We start from the raw sequence: 17855 nt of genomic DNA, 5'->3' as shown, positions 1-17855 counted from the left end.
TTCTAAGCAGGCTCTATGCCTAGTGCATAGAGGGCTTGACCACATGACCCTCAGATCAGGACCTGAGCCAAAATCTAGAGTTGGATGCCTAACCAGCTGAGCCATCAGGTGTGCCCTACATTATTGTATTTTAAATGATAATTTCCTGAGATGCACATGGCCTAATTACCAACAAAGAATACCAATGTCATTCTCATACCAATATTTGTTCTCCATCTAGACAGCGGGAATAGTGAGAATAACAGAATGAGCTAGTACAACTCCCAAGCAATGGATTTTCAGGTTTTGTTTTCTTCTTTTACCCCAGTTAGAAGAAACTAGTATATTTGGAAAGACTTTTCTTGCTTATGAGAAACAGAGACCATCCACTTCAGAGGATATGTTTACATGAGAAAGATCTAAGATTTATCTCCATATGTGATGAGCATTTTCTTTCAGAGAAATTATCCTCATGGAAGGGGATTTTCTGCTAGAACATACAATTTCTGACAGTTCTGCTCAGGTTCAGACAGCTTTGCCTCTCAGAAGCTGACTGATTTCTGTAGGACATGGCACTTGTCACTACTTCCTCAGGGGCATTGCCTGGGCCTGAAATGTATCTTTGTACTGCCTTGTATGCAAGAAATCCATGTGTAAACTCCAGGTTTTTCTCTAGGGTCAGGACAGTAGCAACCATAAACTCCAGTGCTTTAGTGTCTAGCCCTGCTGCTTATGAAAACAGCTCTGATTTCTATTGGTCCTGTGTTTTAGGAAGAGACTGACATGGATTTTGATTTCTGCAGAGGAACTTCCTGCATTTTGCTGTTGTTCTAGAGAAAAAGCCACTGTCAAAAGCAATTTATCGGGGCGCCTGGGTGGCTCAGTGGATTGAGCCGCTGCCTTCGGCTCAGGTCATGATCTCAGGGTCCTGGGATCGAGTCCCGCATCGGGCTCTCTGCTTGGCAGGGAGCCTGCTTCCCTCTCTCTCTCTCTCTGCCTGCCTCTCCATCTACTTGTGATTTCTCTCTGTCAAATAAATAAATAAAAATCTTTAAAAAAAAAAAAAAGCAATTTATCATTCTCTGCAAGTTTTTGTTTTTTGTTTTTTGTTTTTGTTTTTGTTTTTTTCAGAATAACTCCGCTCTGTGACAGTCATCAGTTTGTTCACAAGGGTCTCTACTGACCCTGGCCTGACAGAGTGGCTCTTCCCTTGCAAGTTCCAGGACTCTGCATCCTCCTTGATCCTCTCTTCTTTTGGGTCTCTAGTATCCTCGCTCTTTTCAGTTGGGAATACCATTGACCCATGACCAATATTTGATGGGGATCCTTCTTAAAATTCTCTGGTGGAAATTGAATTTTATGTGTTTACCCTGTCTCCTACCAGCATGAATGTTTCCCCAAGGAGTTTAGCAATCTCACCATCATGTCAGCCCCTGAATTGTGGGTGACTGCGGAAAAGAAGTCAGACTTGGGTAGATTCTGTAATTGGACTTTTCTCACCTTTAACAGTTTTATGAATTAAAGGATTTTGAGGAGGAAGCCCTACCCCCACCAGACCCAAAACTGACTGATTTTTAGTACATGTTGAAAGTGGAATCAGGGAAGGAGATCTCCAGAGAGGTGTTCAGATGATATTGCCCTCAGATAGTTTTAACAGTTGGTATAACTATTTCTCCAGAGAATAGGGAGTGAATTTTCTGGAAAGATTATTCCTCAGGTTTACAACCTTTTAGCTCCTACTGGGCAGCTTCTCTCGTTATAGTCCGGGCAATTAAATCAGAAAGCAAAAATGGCCTTTCTGCAGTATGAAGAGATCGTGTAGTCAAAATAGGAAATTAATTACAAGTACAAAATCATCACTCACTTTATGCCCCACTCAGCTTGTTAGTCCTTAATTTTAAGTGTCTCCAGCCCTCCTTCCTAATCAACCTGAGCTGCTCCTGTGATCATAGAGCTCAGTCTTTCAGTTCTCTTATTAAAGAAGGAATCAAGCTCTTTAACTACTGAGAAATAGGTCTAATCTGTGGTTCTAAGTAAAAACTTCTTTTCACAATCATCTGAAACCTGACTTTGGTAATGCCTCAGGACTCTATCTCAGTAACAGCAATCTTTCTGCACTTGTCTTTCTTTCCTGGCACACATACCCAGACAATTGTCCAAGAGAGGCTTTTCTCTTCTTTCTTACTCAGTGTCTTCTTGTCTTCAAATTCTTGTTTTCTGAATTCCTCCAGTTTCTCTAAATAGCCTTCTCTTTGCCCTTCAAACCTGCATTCCCTGAAGGAATAACAGAAGGAATAACAGCTTCAGTTCTTTGCATATTCTACAGAAGCATACAGTGGTCATATTACATGGTATACACATTAGTATCTCTAAACCCCAGTTCACTTCAGAGCCCAGCTTCCAAACAAAGCTACACAAAAAACATTTTTTTAAAGGTGTTTGTGTGGCAGGGTTTGGAGCTGATTGGTGGCCACAGTTAGCTCTCATACATTAGTCTGAGAAAGGAAACTAGAAGAATTAGAAGTCTAAGATTTTAATGACCATAAAGATAACATGATTTACTACATAAATGGGGGTCAACCAGAATTGTATGCTTTCAACAAACATTAAACTTTCTGTATCTCCTTGTTTAGCTAGCCTGCTGTAAGCTCTTGAAGTTGACAGAACAGTTGTTTTTTTGTATTTTTTTTAACTCCTACACAGAACAGGAGGGAAGTAAGCATCTAACTTGTTAATAGCAGGAGCCTGACCCCAAATGGAAAATAATAGATTATTTGGTTTGCCTAAAATGAGACAAACAGATAATCTCTCTATGGATTGCTTATCAGTTTTGAGCCACTTAATTAGCAACTAGAGACAGAAATCCAAAGTTTTCTTTTGTATTTCAAGATTCCAGATCTAGAAGTTCTGAGTTGCTGCTGCTATTTTATTCTCTCTTTTGGGGAGAGTTCAGTGAGGGTTGAACACCTACCACTGGCTTCTTTGCTTCTTCATGTGTTTATGACCTTGCTTGTTACTTGTTTATTAATTTTTTTTCTTCTGTGGATGATTACTTTTCAGAATCCACATTAGTATCTTAGTTACCTATGTAGGCATTCATTAAAAACAGGTAATGCCTCTTTATGTAAACTGAATAATCCATGTGTATGAATGACTACTTTTACATCTCACTGGCAATTCACCACTTTCCTTTTGTTGGTTTTGCTATAGAAAGCTAGTCAAGGACTGATAAGATCTCACCATTCTGGTTCTAAAGCCATGATTTAAGTGTTATCTATAGATGCAAATACTTCAGACCAGTGTATCTCAAGCCTCAGTGTTTATCAGAATCACCTGTTGAGCTTGCTAAAAACACATTTCTGGGCCATACCCCCATCCCCAATTTTCTGATTTGGTAGATCCAGGGTGGAGCCTTAGTATTTGCATTGCTAGTAAGTTCCCAGATGATGCTGTTGCTGGTAGTATGGGGACCACATTTTTAAGAATCACTGCTTAGGGATTTTTCTCCTATTTCAGAAACATGCCTTTGTAGACAGATGGTTGTATCAAAAAAAGAGAAGGGGGGAAAAAAAACCCAAACCTCAAGGAGATGACAGGGTTTGGTGGGCTTTTAAAAAAATGTATTCAAATGATCTCTGTGTGAGGGTGTGAATTTGCTATTACAAGTAATGTAGCATTTGTATAGGCTCTGAGATACTATCATAAGTGAATATTCAAAGAATTATGAAGTAAAATCTCCAAAGCGAGATTATATCAAGTCATTATGTTGTATTCTTTAATACAATGGTATATATCAATTATATCTCAATAAAATTGGGGGAGAATTTCTAAATCTTATCACTGTTATTTGAGATGAAAGACTTAGAAGAGGAGGGGAGGTGAAAGAATAGGGATGTTGGTATCTAGGAGGTCTCAGTTAAAATCCTTGTTTTGCCACTTACAGTTAGTGAATGATTTTACAGTGTGTGACTTCACTAGGTTGTTTTAGTATTAAATGAGATAACGTGTGAAATGCTCCGATTATTGTATTTGTCCATGGGTTATTTTCATAGAAGCTGGTCTCCTCTGTTGCTTTATACACTCAAGAATCTTTTCTAACTCCATGGGTGATAAGTTTTATCCAAAGTCATTATTAAATAATCAGATCCCAACATTTGCAGCCCTGTAGATGCTATAGAAATATAGACAAGATATGGACCCTGTTCTCTAACTATATAAAATCTACTTAGAGAGTAAGGGTCCTTTTCCTTTCCATTGAAAGTACCAAACTACTATGTTAAAAATGGGATAAACTGTGATCTTTTAAACATAAAAAGCCCAGATGTGGCCAACTGGGTGGCTCAGATGGTTGGACATATGCCTTTTGCTCAGGTCATGATCTTGGGGTCCTGGGATCGAGTTCCGCATTGGGCTCCCTGCTGCTTGGTGGGCCTGCTTCTCCCTCTGCTTCTGCCTCTCTCTCTATTGCTCATGAATTAAAAAAAAAAAAAAAAAAAGGAGCCCAGAGAAGTAAGGCAGTGGTTCAATGCAGTTCTCAAGATTCTGGATTTATCTTTTCTGCTCTGCCATACTTAGCATGTTGCTTTTTGTTTTTGAGCCTCTCCTCTCAAGGTCATAAAATGGCTGTCATAGCTGTAGACCTCATACCTTTGCACCACTATAGCCAAAGGCAGAGAAAGAGCAGGGGTTTTGTTGTTGTTTTTCTCAATTCCCCTTTATCAGGGCAGAAAATCTTTCCCTGGAGCAGACTTGCCCTTAGGTCCTGTTAACCAGGATTAGGATATATGACTGTGTGCTGGCCTGCAGGAAGGCTAAAAAGGCAGACATGTGGCTTTTCAGTTTCAGTGGTGGGACTGGTAGGTAGATGAGAGAGTTGAGAGATGACTGTTGGTAGGCAACAGGAAGAGTCTACCAAAGGGAGCTAAGACTATGATCCTTAAAGATTAGAGACAATTCTAGGCAATTTCTCATTAGGCAGAATTGTGTGCTCTAAGGCAAGCATTGGCAACCTTCTTCTGTTAAAAACCTGATAGTAAATATTTTAGGTTTTGCTGGCCACAAATCGTCTCTGTTACATCTTCTTTCTTTTAAAAAACAACCCTTTAAAAATGTGAAAATCATACTTAGTTTGCTGGCCATATGAAAAGAGGCCATATAGTTTGCCAGCCCTGCCAAGGCCATTAAGGCTCAGAGGAAAGGGAGATGAAGGCTGAAGTCATCATTTTGAAGCTTCCTGAAATTCTGGAATTTGAGTGGTATTTGAAGGATGGATAAGATTTACACTGAGAAATCCTATTCCTTCTGAAAGGAAGCAGTGAGTGTAGAAACATGCCTGTGATGCTTACTATAAAATAACTATGTGGTACCTGCAGAGCGTGAAAAGCAACAATACCCCTGCAGGTGAGATGGGCTAAATTGCAAGCCAAAGTTAGAGAGTACTGCGGTATGAGTACCTGGACCGAGTCAGCCACTGACAAGCCAGCTTTCTAAGTAGCTCTAAGAAATAAAGATGCCCTTTTGGCTTAAAGCCTCCATGCTGACTTGGAGCCTAAGGCAGACGGTGTCTCGTGTAACAGTTGGCCCTTCAGTAGGAGCTGTTGCTACTGTGACTAATTCAAAGACAGACATCATGTGTTTGGAGAAGACTATTGGTCTGTTAACCAGAGCTATACACAAAGATTATAACTCATCTTCAATTTATGTAATTGTTATTGACTATAGGGAAGAATTGCACCAACTAGTAGTAAGTTACTCATTCACTGAACATTTACTGAATGCTTAGTGTGTGCCAGGCCCTAGAGATACAAGTTGAGAAACTCACAGTCTCGAGGGAGGGAAATGTATATAGAAATAATTACGATAGAGTGAGATAAGGGTTAGAAAATATACATACAAGGAACTGTGGATGCTGAGAAGAAGGAACCACCAATTCATCCTGATTAAAGCTTTCTAGGTGACTCAGTCTAATTATTGCTGTCCTTCAGTGGCTATCCTTATTGCTATCCTTAATACTAGCCTATTATCTTGTGGATCGGTACCATTTATGACAAAGAGACTTGTGTGAGAAACTGTGGTTGAATCAAATCCAAATAATCATCCAGAAAAAGCAACTTCAAACATTGTACTGCTGCTACCAAGTTTTTAGGATCCTCTTTCTGTGGAAAGTATATAGCTTGTAGTGTTTGTGCTTCTCACTATATTGGTATGAATATTGGGATCTATAGAACAATTGTTTTCCCCAGTAAAATTTACAGAAAAGAAGATTCTGTGGTAGGCAGAATCATGTCCCATAGAGTCCTCATCTTAATCAGATATGAACCTGGAAATATATTATGTTACATGATAAGAGGGGGGATTAATGTTGCAGATGGAATTAAGGTTTCCAGTAAGATAGCTTTAAAATAGGCAGATTATTCTGGATTGTTGGAATGGGTGACAGTGTAATTACCAGGGCTTTTGAAAGTAGAAGAGGGAGACAAAGAAGAGATTGGATTGATAAAATATGAGAAAGACTCAACCCATCTTTACTGACTTTAAAATGGAGGAAGGGAGTCACAAGCCAAGGAATGCAGGTGGTCTCTAGTTGCTGGAAAAGGCAGGGAAACAGATTCTCCCTATATTAGTAGTTTGTCAGGGCTGCCAAAACAAGTACCATAGACTAGTGGCTTAAACCACAGAAGTTAATTTTCTCATAGTTCTGGAAGCTAGAAGTCAGAATTTAAGGTGTTGGCAGGGTTGACTTTTTTTTTTTTTCTGAGATCTCTCCTTGGCTTGTAGATGTCTGTCTTATCTCTGTCTTTATATGGTCTTTCCTCTCTGTGTGTCTGTGCCCTGATCTCCTCTTATAAGGATACCAGTCATATTGTATTAGGAATTAGGACCTACCCCAATAAACGTTATTTTAATTTAATCTCCTCTCTAAAGACCATATCTCGAGATACATTCACATTATGAAATTCTAGGGATTAGTGTGGGGCGAAGGAAACTGTCAAACTCACCTAGATCCCCCAGAAAGAACACGGGTCTGCCACCACTTTGATTTTAGGACCCCTGACCTCTAGACTATAAAGATAATAAATTTGTGTTAAGTCCTCAAGTTTGTGGTATTTTGTTACAGCAAGTTAGAAAATGAATACAATTATAAGTAATCTGAGTCTGCTAATAGGAGAGTGATTGGAATAACAGTAATCAAAAATATTAAAATAAATATCTATTGACCAATGAATAGATAAACAAAACGTGGTATGTCTGTATACAATGGAATATTATTCAATCTTAAAAGGGAAAGAATTCTGACACATACTATGATATGTCTGAAACTTGAAGACATGCTAATTGAAATAAACCAGTCACAAAAAGACAAATACTGTGTAATATCACTTATATGAAGTATTTAGGGTAATCAAACTCATAAAATCAAACTCATAAAATCAAACTCATAATCAAACTCATAAAATTAATGGACATGGAGTTTTAGTTTTGCAAGATGAAAAAGTTCTGGTGATTGAACAACAATGTGAATATACTTAATACAAATGAACTCTATACTTGAAAATGGTTAAGGTGGTAAATTTTGTATTATATTATTTTAAAATACTGAAACAAAGATAGTTTTAAAAGGCAATGACAGAAAAATAAGTGTAGTGTGTGTTCATTGTATATATTGAGAGAAAGGATAGGTATATATCATTGTATATACATATAATATCTCTGAAAATATACCCAAGAAACTCACATAGTGATCATTTCTGGGAATGGGGTTGTGGAGAATCAGGAGGTGGGAGGGCAGGGATGGGAGGAAAACTTAAATACTCCTTGACACCTTCTGAATTTTGTTTGCCACATGCATATATTATGTATTGAAATCATGGTCAAGCTCATAGACACAGAGAACAGATTGGAGGCTGCCAGAGGTAGAGGAAAGCATGGGTAAAATGGGTAAAGGGAGTCAAAAAGCAAAAACTTCCAGTTGTAAAAGTAAGTCAGTCATGGGGATGTAATGGAAGGAAGGAAGGGAGGAAAAAGGGTTTTAAATGTGTAATTGGGGTTAGGGACTGCAGAGAAGGTTATTTCACTTAGGTCATCATTAGGCTATGAAATCACTTTGTCAATCCAGGTACATGTAAGTGTCAGGATAAGTAAGACCTGCTTCTTGCCTTGGCCTTTATGGGGTTAAAAGCTCTTAGTCCCAGAGTGTTCACTAGGCTTTAAGGTACACACATATTTTTTGGTTTAGTGTCTATTAGTTTATTGTCAAAATCTCTAGTTTTGTTTTGTTTTGTTTTAAGAACAGCTGAAGTGTGTTCACTTAGAAACCACCCCCCCCCCCAAAAAAAAGTTGGGAGAGAAAATATAAATGAAAAAATAGGGAGATGCAACATGGGGGAATTTGGGGGGTAGGAAAAGAATAAATGAATCAAGATGGGATCAGGAGGGACACAAACCGGAAGAGACTCTTAATGTCACAAAACAAATTGAGGGTGGTGGGGGGAAGAGGGGAGGGAGAGGGTGGTAGGGTTATGGACATTGGGGAGGGTATGTGATATGGTAAGTGCTGTGAATTGTGTAAACCTGGCGATTCACAGACCTGTACCCCTGGGACTAATCACATATGTTTATTTAAAAAATTTAAAAAATTAAAAAAAAAAGACATGTAACAGTGTTTTCTGCTTCTTAAAATCATATAAACTATAACAAGAATAAAAGACACTTTACAGTCAGTAGCAACAGGTTTTGACACTTGCAAGGTTATTTCTTAAGACTTCTACTTGCAAATTGTTAGGTAACTGCACAAGTTAGATTTTAACACTCTTCAAAACATCCTTCTTAGCACATGAGTCCTTGCATCATACATACCATATAAAGATTGCAACATTTTATTACTATAATTGTTGCTTAGAAGCTGTTCTGGATTGAGACTTCTTTTATATATGGATGTGTTTTCCTTAGCAGCAATCTTAGCCCCTGTTTTTCTCCAAGCAATACTTAGCCAAAGGAGCCTATTTCCACAGAGCTGTATCCTTATTTTTGTGGCTTTTGCATCCATAAAAAAACAAAAACAGTTCTGGACCTGTTCGGTTTTCTTACCCTTTTTGTTTAGAGTTTTACTGTAGCTAATTCAGCACCCAGAAAATTGCTTAATTCATATTAAGGGTACGATAAATTTTAACAAATGACTTATCGTGAGCTCAGTACTTCAGGGTTATATAGGGAATACAAAGTTGTCTCTAGAAGTGAAACACAATTTTATAGAAGCAAAATTTCCCTAGATAGCAGAAGTTTCTTTGAAAGAGAATTTAATGCAAATTTATAAGCCTTTTCCATCTAGTTGAGAGATTATTATTACTATCATATTACTAAGAACAGCAGCAGCAGCAGTAGTAATGTCAGTAGGCAAGTTATGCTAAGTGCTTTTCCCAGATTATCTCGAATGTAATCTTTCCATTGACCCTATTAGATAGATGCCATTATTATGCCTATATTTATGGGTCAGGAAATTCAGCTTAGAGAGATTAAGTAATATGTTCAATATCACATGGCTGGTAGGTGGCAGAACCAGGATATGAACTTAATTTAGTTAAGATTTGGATTTAGCACTTCTAAAGCAAAAATATGACTTTGACATTATCCTCTTCAAAATTCCTACTGAAATGGCTAAAGGGACATTTAAGAAGGGGGGAAGGAGGGAAAGAAGCAAAAGAAAAGAGAATTGGTATCTGCATTACAAAGTGGGATCCTCAGGCTAGAAGAAATACTGGGAGGTTTAGTTCAATATGAAATTCAGTTAAGGCCAAGTTGAGGTGAGGGCCTACCAGCTTGAGTACTACGTATATATTAAAGCCCACCTAAGGAGTGAATAAAAGAAGCATCATATATTCCTACTTTACTAAAAACATTAATTTGATCAAATACTTTTTAGCATCCATTTAGATAATCTTAGAGTTTTTCTCATTTGACATAATGTGCTAAGTTATATTAATAGAATTCCTACATATTCATTCATTCTTGGAATAAGTTCTTCATAGGTATAAGCAGGACAGTTCACGCCGCAGAACCCAGGAACAATTCAGGAACCGGAATTACCAAGTACCCCAGAAAGCAGAAAAAAGAACTTGAAATATCTTTTGTCTTCCTTTGGATTAGAATTTAATTTGGAACTAAATATGTTGTTTGCAAGTAAATACTTGTTCCATGAACCAATTATTTTTAATGCTATGAGCACACGTAAATTGATACCTTATATCTTAATGAATTAAACTGCAATTAATAAGTATGCAATAAAATCTTAAAATAACTTTAGGAGTGCAAGTCATTACAGGACCTCCTTTTTAGAAGCTATTTTAAAAGAACTCAGGTAAACATGCTGAAATATTTACTGGAATGAAAATTTTAAAATCTTAACTAGTATAATTTGGATTAATTGCATACACTGTGGCAGTGACAAGCCACTTTTAATATGCTTAATATTACCTATGTTATCATCTGTTGTGATATGAGAATTTGGGAGAATTGAAAGCAGTTTTTATCTCTGCCTTATTAATTCCTTCAGATATTTAATTTATTTTTTTATTATGCCTTTAGCCTTTCTGATATGACTTTTAGAACTAAGTCTTCATCTATTTTGTATACTTTTGAATACTTTTTAAATTTTGAATACTTTTAAAAAACATAAATGGAAAGTAAATGTTTTTTCCCAGGTATGTGTGTCTCAGTTGGCTAAGGGTCTGACCCTTGATTTTGGCTCAAGTCATGATCACAGGGTCATGAAATTGCACACTGGGCTTCATGCTCAGTGGGGAGTCAGCTTGAGATTCTCTCCCATCCCCACACTAAAATAAATAAATCGTTTATTTTTTTTAAGATTTTATTTATTTATGTCAGAGTGAGCACAGGCAGAGTGGCAGGCAGAGGCAGATGGAGAAGCAGATTCCCGCTGAGCAAGAAGCCTGATGTGTGGGACTCGATTCCAGAATGCTGGGATCATGACCTGAGCCTAAGGCAGCAGCTTAACCAACTGAGTCACCCAGGCGTCCCAAATAAATGTTTTTAAAAAGACGTTCTTATTTTCTCTCCCCTCCAAAATGCAAGGGTATAAGAAATAAAGAGGTTTTGCATATGCAGGATTTAAAAAGTGATTTTAAATATTTGGTTTTTCTGTTTATTTTCTAAAAGAGGAAGAGGGAGGGATAATAGAAGATGAGAGTTGGTTGTAAGAAGGAAAAACCAAAGTAGGCAAAGGATCAGGGTAGGAAAGGAGAAGGAAATAAACCAGGAGAAGGCAGTTATCAAGAATAGTAACTCTGAGCTTTACTTTCATTTATTTGCACTCTAAAACTCTTAATCTCTGCAGGTATTCAATGGGTTGAGACATAGTTTCAGCTTTGGAAAATCAAAGTAGGAGTCAACTAGGATAGCCAGAGTAGATATATATGATTAAGTTTCAGCCAGTAGTAGTGAGAAGTTTTTTTGTCATTAAGAGCTTTATTGAGATATAATTCATAAAGAAAAAACTGCACATAGTTTATATATACAGTTTGATGAGTTTGGACATATGCACACACCTGTGAAAAACCATCATTATAACCATCACTAAACCTATGTTTAGTTCATTTTGAACCTCCAGAAATTTCCTTGTGCCTCTTTGCATTTTTGTTGTTGTTGTTGTCTATTTGTTTTGTGGTAAGAACATTTAACATGAGATCTGCCCTCCTAACAAATTTTAAATGCACAATAGAGTATTGTTAACAGTAGACACTGTGTGGCACAGCGGAGCTCCATAACTTTTTCATCTTACAATACTGAAACTTTATATCCATTAAACAAAAATCTCCCTTAGCGGCCGCCCCTACCCCCGCCTGGACAACTACCTTTCTACTCTCTGCTACTGTGAGTTTGATTATTTTGGACACCTCAAATAAGTGGAATCATGTAGTATTCATCCTTCTGTGACTGGCTTATTTCACTTAGGACTTCCTTTTTCAGGCTGAATAATATTCCATTGTATTTATATATCACTTTTTCTTTAACCTTTGTTTGTTGTTGGACATCTGGGTTGATTCCTTTATCTCGGCTCTTGTAAATAATGCTGCAACAAACATGAGAGGACAAACGTTTCTTCTAGATCCTGATTTCAGTTCTTTTGGATTTATACCCAGAAATGGGATTGCTGGATAATATGATAGTGAGAAGTTTTGATGACATAAACATCTACATCTCTATGCAGGGACAGCTCAGTTTCCAGCAGCTGTTACTCAAATAACAGACATTTGGATGGGACTTAATGGGTCAGAGTTAGAGCTTTTTTCTTCTCTTTTGTGGTGGTTTTAGTCATAAGGGAAAAATACTCTTGTGTTACCAGCTAATTGTTTCACTTCTTTGTCTCCTTTTCCTTATCAGTCTTCTAGACAGATTTTGAAAAAGAGATTGGATAGTGGAAGAAAGGTTTTAAATTGTTTTCTGGCATCTGTCAGGGGGACTTGGGCAGGGCATATCTTTTGGCTGTTCTTATAAACACTTGTTAGCAGAGGGCTAATGAGGCTAGTGGTTAGATACCCCAGTCGTGTCCTATGTTATATTCTAAAGCCTGACTAAACAATCAAATCAAATATGTACCTTTGGATCTGAGGATAAATGAGCGCAAACCTACCCCATTCTGAGAAGTATACAAAGTACACACTATAAAGGGTTAGTAGCACCATCTTTACAGAAAAGGGACACCCCATTGCCCAAATTGGAAATCATGGAAAATGCTTCAACTAATCAAACATTTCTCAATCAATTTTCCAGTCACCTAACCAATCAACTTGTTGGCTGTATTCTCTCCAACATAGCCGTCACTAATCGGAATTGCAACTTCTCACCTCTGAGCTAACATAACTCAGTGATTTTTGCTGGCTTTTCCCTCATGCTCATGGCCCCCATTCATTTGGATCTCTGAAATGATGTTGTTTTATTACAGAGTTCTCATTTGGAAGACAGTGAATCAGCAGTGTTACTTTGCTGTGAATGTGAAGAATCAGATATCTTTAGTGGTTCCAATGTACGTAGGTATATGTTTTTATACAGCCTTTGGTATTTCAAGTGAGCTTTTTGGGTAAATTTGGCTCTTAAATGCAACTGAGATAGTGCCTATTATTTCATCTATTTGGCATCACTCAGCCAAATACATAGTCTGTGAAAGCAAATATAAGTGACTTGGAACGAACGTCTTTATAAATAATATGACATATATGTATGCATAATAATCTCCACTCAAGAGGTACCTATGAAATAGAGAAATGTTGTCTCCTGGAACTTTAGAGTGCATTCTCCCTCAATAAAAAATGATTGTTTTGTGGGTTTTTACATTTTTTAATTGTCAGTAGTTTCCCTTTCCTCATAGCAACTGCTTGGTATTGCAGTTTATTTCCCATGTACATAGACCTAACACATCCTGGCAGTTGATATTTTAAGCTAAATAATGTTATAATTACTGGGTCATTTCAAATGTGGAGCTATCTAACTACTATGTTATAACTATGTTATAAATTTGTTTATCTTACCTGATCCCCAACATGATTTTTTAACTATTGCAAATTGCCCATGCAGTCAAGCTGAAGTCAGAGAAGGACTTAAACTGACTTTTTTTAAAAAAAAGATTTTATTTATTTATTTATTTATTTATTTGAGAGAGGCAGAGAGAGAGAGAGCATGAGGGGGGCAAACAGAGGGAGAGAGAGAAGCAAGCTTCCCTCTGAGCAGGTAGCTGAATGTGGGGTTCCCAGGACCCTGGGATCATGACCTGAGCTGAAGACAGACGCTTAACAAACTCAGCCACCCAGATGCCCTTAAATTGACTTTTAAAAATTTTAAATATCTTTTCCAACAGGATAACTGTGTTTGCTCTAGCCATGGCTAAAACTAGGTTCTGCAAACCTTGATGATAAAATTTGGATTCTATTTCGGGATGTTTACTGTACATAGTAGGCACTCTGTAAATATTGTTAAAGTTTCACCAGTTGAAACTCTGTCTCTGTAAGTAAGCTGTGCCTCTTAAGTATATCACTATAGTACTGCCAACTCGCAAGCTGTCTTCTTTACTTCACCTTCATTGCACAAAGAAAGTGATCACTGTTTCAGGACCTCATTCAACTATTACATTGACTTGCCTCGTTGCACTTCATTCAGCATTGTCCATGAATATGGAATGGCAGGAAGTTCATTATTGTGACTCACTCACTAATAGCTGGAGCCATGCTCCTTCCCTAGTGCTTGAAAACATTAACTGAGGAATTCACATGAACACTCATTTATTATCAACATTTTGCAGGTGACAGACTGAAGGTGAAAAGGTTAGATTCTTCCCGATATTGTGTGATAAGCAGGAGCAGCGCTGACGTCAGGTCTCTGCTGCCACCCATCAGTGATCTCATTATCAGCAGACAGCATCATCATTGATGAAATACATACAAAGCCTCTTTATATAGTTTCCTCGAGATTTATTATTTTGTTCAGTGTGCATTAGCATCTTCTGAATTAGACTGGCTTATTTTTTGACTGATTTTGTCCTAAAGAGGCCAGTGCATGACAATCTATATAAAGAATATTTTTACAAAGTTGTATACACGGGGAGAAAAGATGACTCTAGTTTTAATGGTTTCTGAGAAACAATTAGTAGGGTATATGCATTTGCAGATTATTCTGGATTGCTTTATTTTATTGCCAGAGCTTTTATTCATTTAAGTCAGATATGTTATCTTTTCTTCTTCATAAGACAAAAATGGTTACATGTACTGGCTGGCTTTTAAAAGTATTGGATTCTCCTCCTGTTTTGTTGCTTGAGGAGTACTTCCTATATGTTTTTTCCCCTGAGCTCCCCTATCCCCACCCTCACCTTAAAAGAGTTTGAAGAGCTCCTTCCCAGCAAGAAGGCTTAAACTTGAAAACAAAATTGTTTGGAGAGTAAACTAATAGAAATCCCAGTTTGAATTTTCTTCAAAGGAAGTGGTATGATAACTGTTTGAGGAAGGGGATGGATCTTGATAACTATTTGATAATAGAAGTTCACTACTGTAAAAAAGAGTAGGACACAAAGTCAGTCACTGAAGAATTTTCTCTTCAATCTGAGAATAGAAAAATTATGAACTTTGGTTGGCTATATTTATTAATTCACTCATTCATTCATTCATTTGTTATCCAAGCATTGATTGACGGTCATGTACCAATTGCTGGTCCCAGGGCTATGGAAATTAGGTATAAAGTATAGAATCTACCCTAACAGCAAACTTTCAGCTATAGGATGAATGAAGTCTGAAGATATAACATAAAACATGGTGGCTATAGTTGATAACATTGCATTTTATAATTGATATTGCTAAAAAAAAGAACTTAAATGTTCTCATCCACAAAGAAGATAAATATGAGAAGTAATGAATATATTAAGTAACCAGATGGGGAGAATGTTTTTATAATGTATATGTATGTCAAATCACCATGATGTACACTTAACAATTTCATTTGTCAGTTATACCTCAATAAAGCTGAATTTTCTGGTAATTTACCCTTAGGAGAATTGTATACTCTATGCTTAAACAAGTTCATTTTATGAATATTCATGGAGAGCCATGAAAAGGAGAGGAGAAAATAATTTATCTGCCATACCTGGGGAGAAGAAAAGAAATATGTGGATGAGTGGAAGGAAACTTGGCTAGAGGCAAAGAAGGGGTAGCTCTCTCTGGAAGAGAGCTAACTCCCTTAGATCTCCTGGGGCTTTCTTGGAAGAGATGGACGGAGTGTAGAAAGGCTTCTGCCTCTTCTCTGGTCCTCTTCATCTTCCATGGAAACCAGATAAAGGATAGAAGCAGTTTCTTGTTCCCTTTGCTGTGCACAGGGTTATTGGATGCCTCCATAATGAGAAAAGGGACTGGTCTGCCCCAGAGTAGGATGACTGGCAAAGTTCACAGAGGAAGAAGGTACTGGCCCTAGCTGCAGGAGTTTCACTTTGGCTTCAGATAGGAAAGAATGTAGGCAGTGACTAAAGCAGGTTGGGGTACTGGTAGCTGCAGTAGCCACTGGCAATCCTGAGCATCCTTTCCACTACCCATCCCCATACCTGTTGCTGTCCTGCCTTAAAGGAGAAAAAGCTCTGTGTGAGCTGGAATTCCAATTATCATGTTTGTGGGGGTTCAACTAGAAACAAGTGGATTCGTTACTATTACAAGGTTATATCTTCCCCAGCCTAGAGGTCAGGAAATTCTTGTTACATTAGTTTATTTCCTGTAAATTAAGCAATTTCTTTCTCTCCTTTCCCTGCTTATCTGACCCCACTCCCACCCTACCAAACAGAAGGGACACATGTAGGTGGTCATACTATTTTTGTGGTCTGTTTCATTTCTTTGCTTGGATATTAAATCCTTGCAAGGAATGCATTTTTCTTCCATGCAATCAAAATATTTTGTTTGATTAGCCCAGTGAAAGGAAGGAGTGTTACCCTTTTGTTATTAAGAAAGAAAAAAAGAAAAGCCTACCCTTGAATCAAATATGGAGAAAGCAGACAGAAAGGAAAACCTAAAATGTAAGAATTATTTGGTTTAGCATACTTTACATTTTTAATTTTTTTACTAATTTCATTTAGCCAGAAAATAGTACATCATCAGTTTTTGATGTAGGGTTCAGTGATTCATTAGTTGCGTATAACACCCAGTGCTCTTTACATTTTTTTAAAGTTTTTCTAAATTTATCTGACAGATCAAAAGTAGGCAGAGCAGCGGGGGGGGGGGAGCGGGGGGGGGTGGTGGTGAGCAGGCTCCCCGCCCAGCAGAGAGCCAGATGCGGGGCTCAATCCCAGGACCCCGAGACCATGACCTGAGCCAGAGGCAGAGGCTTTAACCCACTGAGCCACGCAGGCACCCCCTTTACATTTTTAACTAGATTCTTTTCTAGGGCAGGACAGGTATCTCAGAACATAGCAGTATCCTTCTAGATGGTAACTTCTATGGAAGTTTTCAGGTGTAGTCATTTTGCGGAGTGGGAGAATGGCTTTGGAGAGAGAATGTTTAACCTCACTTAGTTTAAGAGAAAGGATTTAAGAATTGTAAAAAGTTATTAGTGTTAAGATAAGCAAGCCCTAATTCAAAGCCTGCTTTTGAGTAGCCAGCCTATCTGTGGGTTCAAAATAGAAGGGACTTTAATCTTTAGAATTTTTCTGAAGCAGCTTGTTTTTCTTGTATATTTTAAGTCTTGGAATGTGATATATGGGATGATCAAAACAATGATTTATTAGCTCAGAAAGTAAGACTGTATTTATTTTTTTTTAAGATTTTTAAAATTTATTTGACAGAGATCACAAGTATGCAGAGAGGCAGGCAGAGAGAGAGGAGGAAACAGGCTCCGTGGCTGAGCAGAGAGCCCAATGTGGGGCTCGATCCCAGGACCATGACCAGAGCCAAAGGCAGAGGCTTTAAACCACTGAGCCACCCAGGTGCCCCGTAAAACTATATTTAAAAGGGAAAACTGCTATTGTCGTTAAATCTACTTCTGTAAGACTCTGTAAGATTGCGAACAGACACACTGAACTGGGTGTTGTGGATCAACCTACCGATACAATGATAACCAGAGTAGCAAGCAAGAAGGTGGTGATGGTATGGAGGCCGACAGTATGCGCATCTGGTCATTTCTGATTATTTGTATTTACCTTCTTTCATTCAGCTCTTAGCACTCTATTTATTTCCTTTTTTCAGGCTCATTTGCAGAGATATCATTTCACTGGACAACATACACAAATAAAAAGGGAAAAAATGAAAATTTGTTGCTAAGAAGATGTGAGTTTTATTATGCGCTCCAAATGATCAGTTAGCCAGCAGGAAACAGCTGTTCCACCAGAGCTGAGGATTTATTTG

The 17855-nt window shown here is 37.8% G+C and overlaps 1 protein-coding gene across 3 annotated transcripts in view; it reads left to right on the top strand.

The window, feature by feature from the left end:
- The window catches only part of SSH2 (slingshot protein phosphatase 2), a 248908-nt gene that overhangs the window by 43298 nt on the left and 187755 nt on the right, over positions 1-17855 (top strand). The window contains exon 2 of one of the 3 annotated variants that reach the window (XM_004746924.3): positions 12938-13018. The exons of the other annotated variants lie outside the window; for them this stretch is intronic. Within the exon in view, the coding sequence (XP_004746981.1) occupies positions 12938-13018 (81 nt within the window). The remainder of the gene's footprint in view (positions 1-12937; positions 13019-17855) is intronic. 3 annotated transcript variants of the gene reach the window in all.

The sequence above is a fragment of the Mustela putorius genome, unplaced genomic scaffold (genome assembly GCF_011764305.1).
Source record: "Mustela putorius furo isolate JIRA1106 unplaced genomic scaffold, ASM1176430v1.1 tig00003962_pilon_pilon_pilon, whole genome shotgun sequence".
NCBI lineage: Eukaryota > Metazoa > Chordata > Mammalia > Carnivora > Mustelidae > Mustela > Mustela putorius.
Note: the sequence above shows the minus strand (reverse complement) of the source record. Positions and strands in the feature narration are given on the sequence as shown.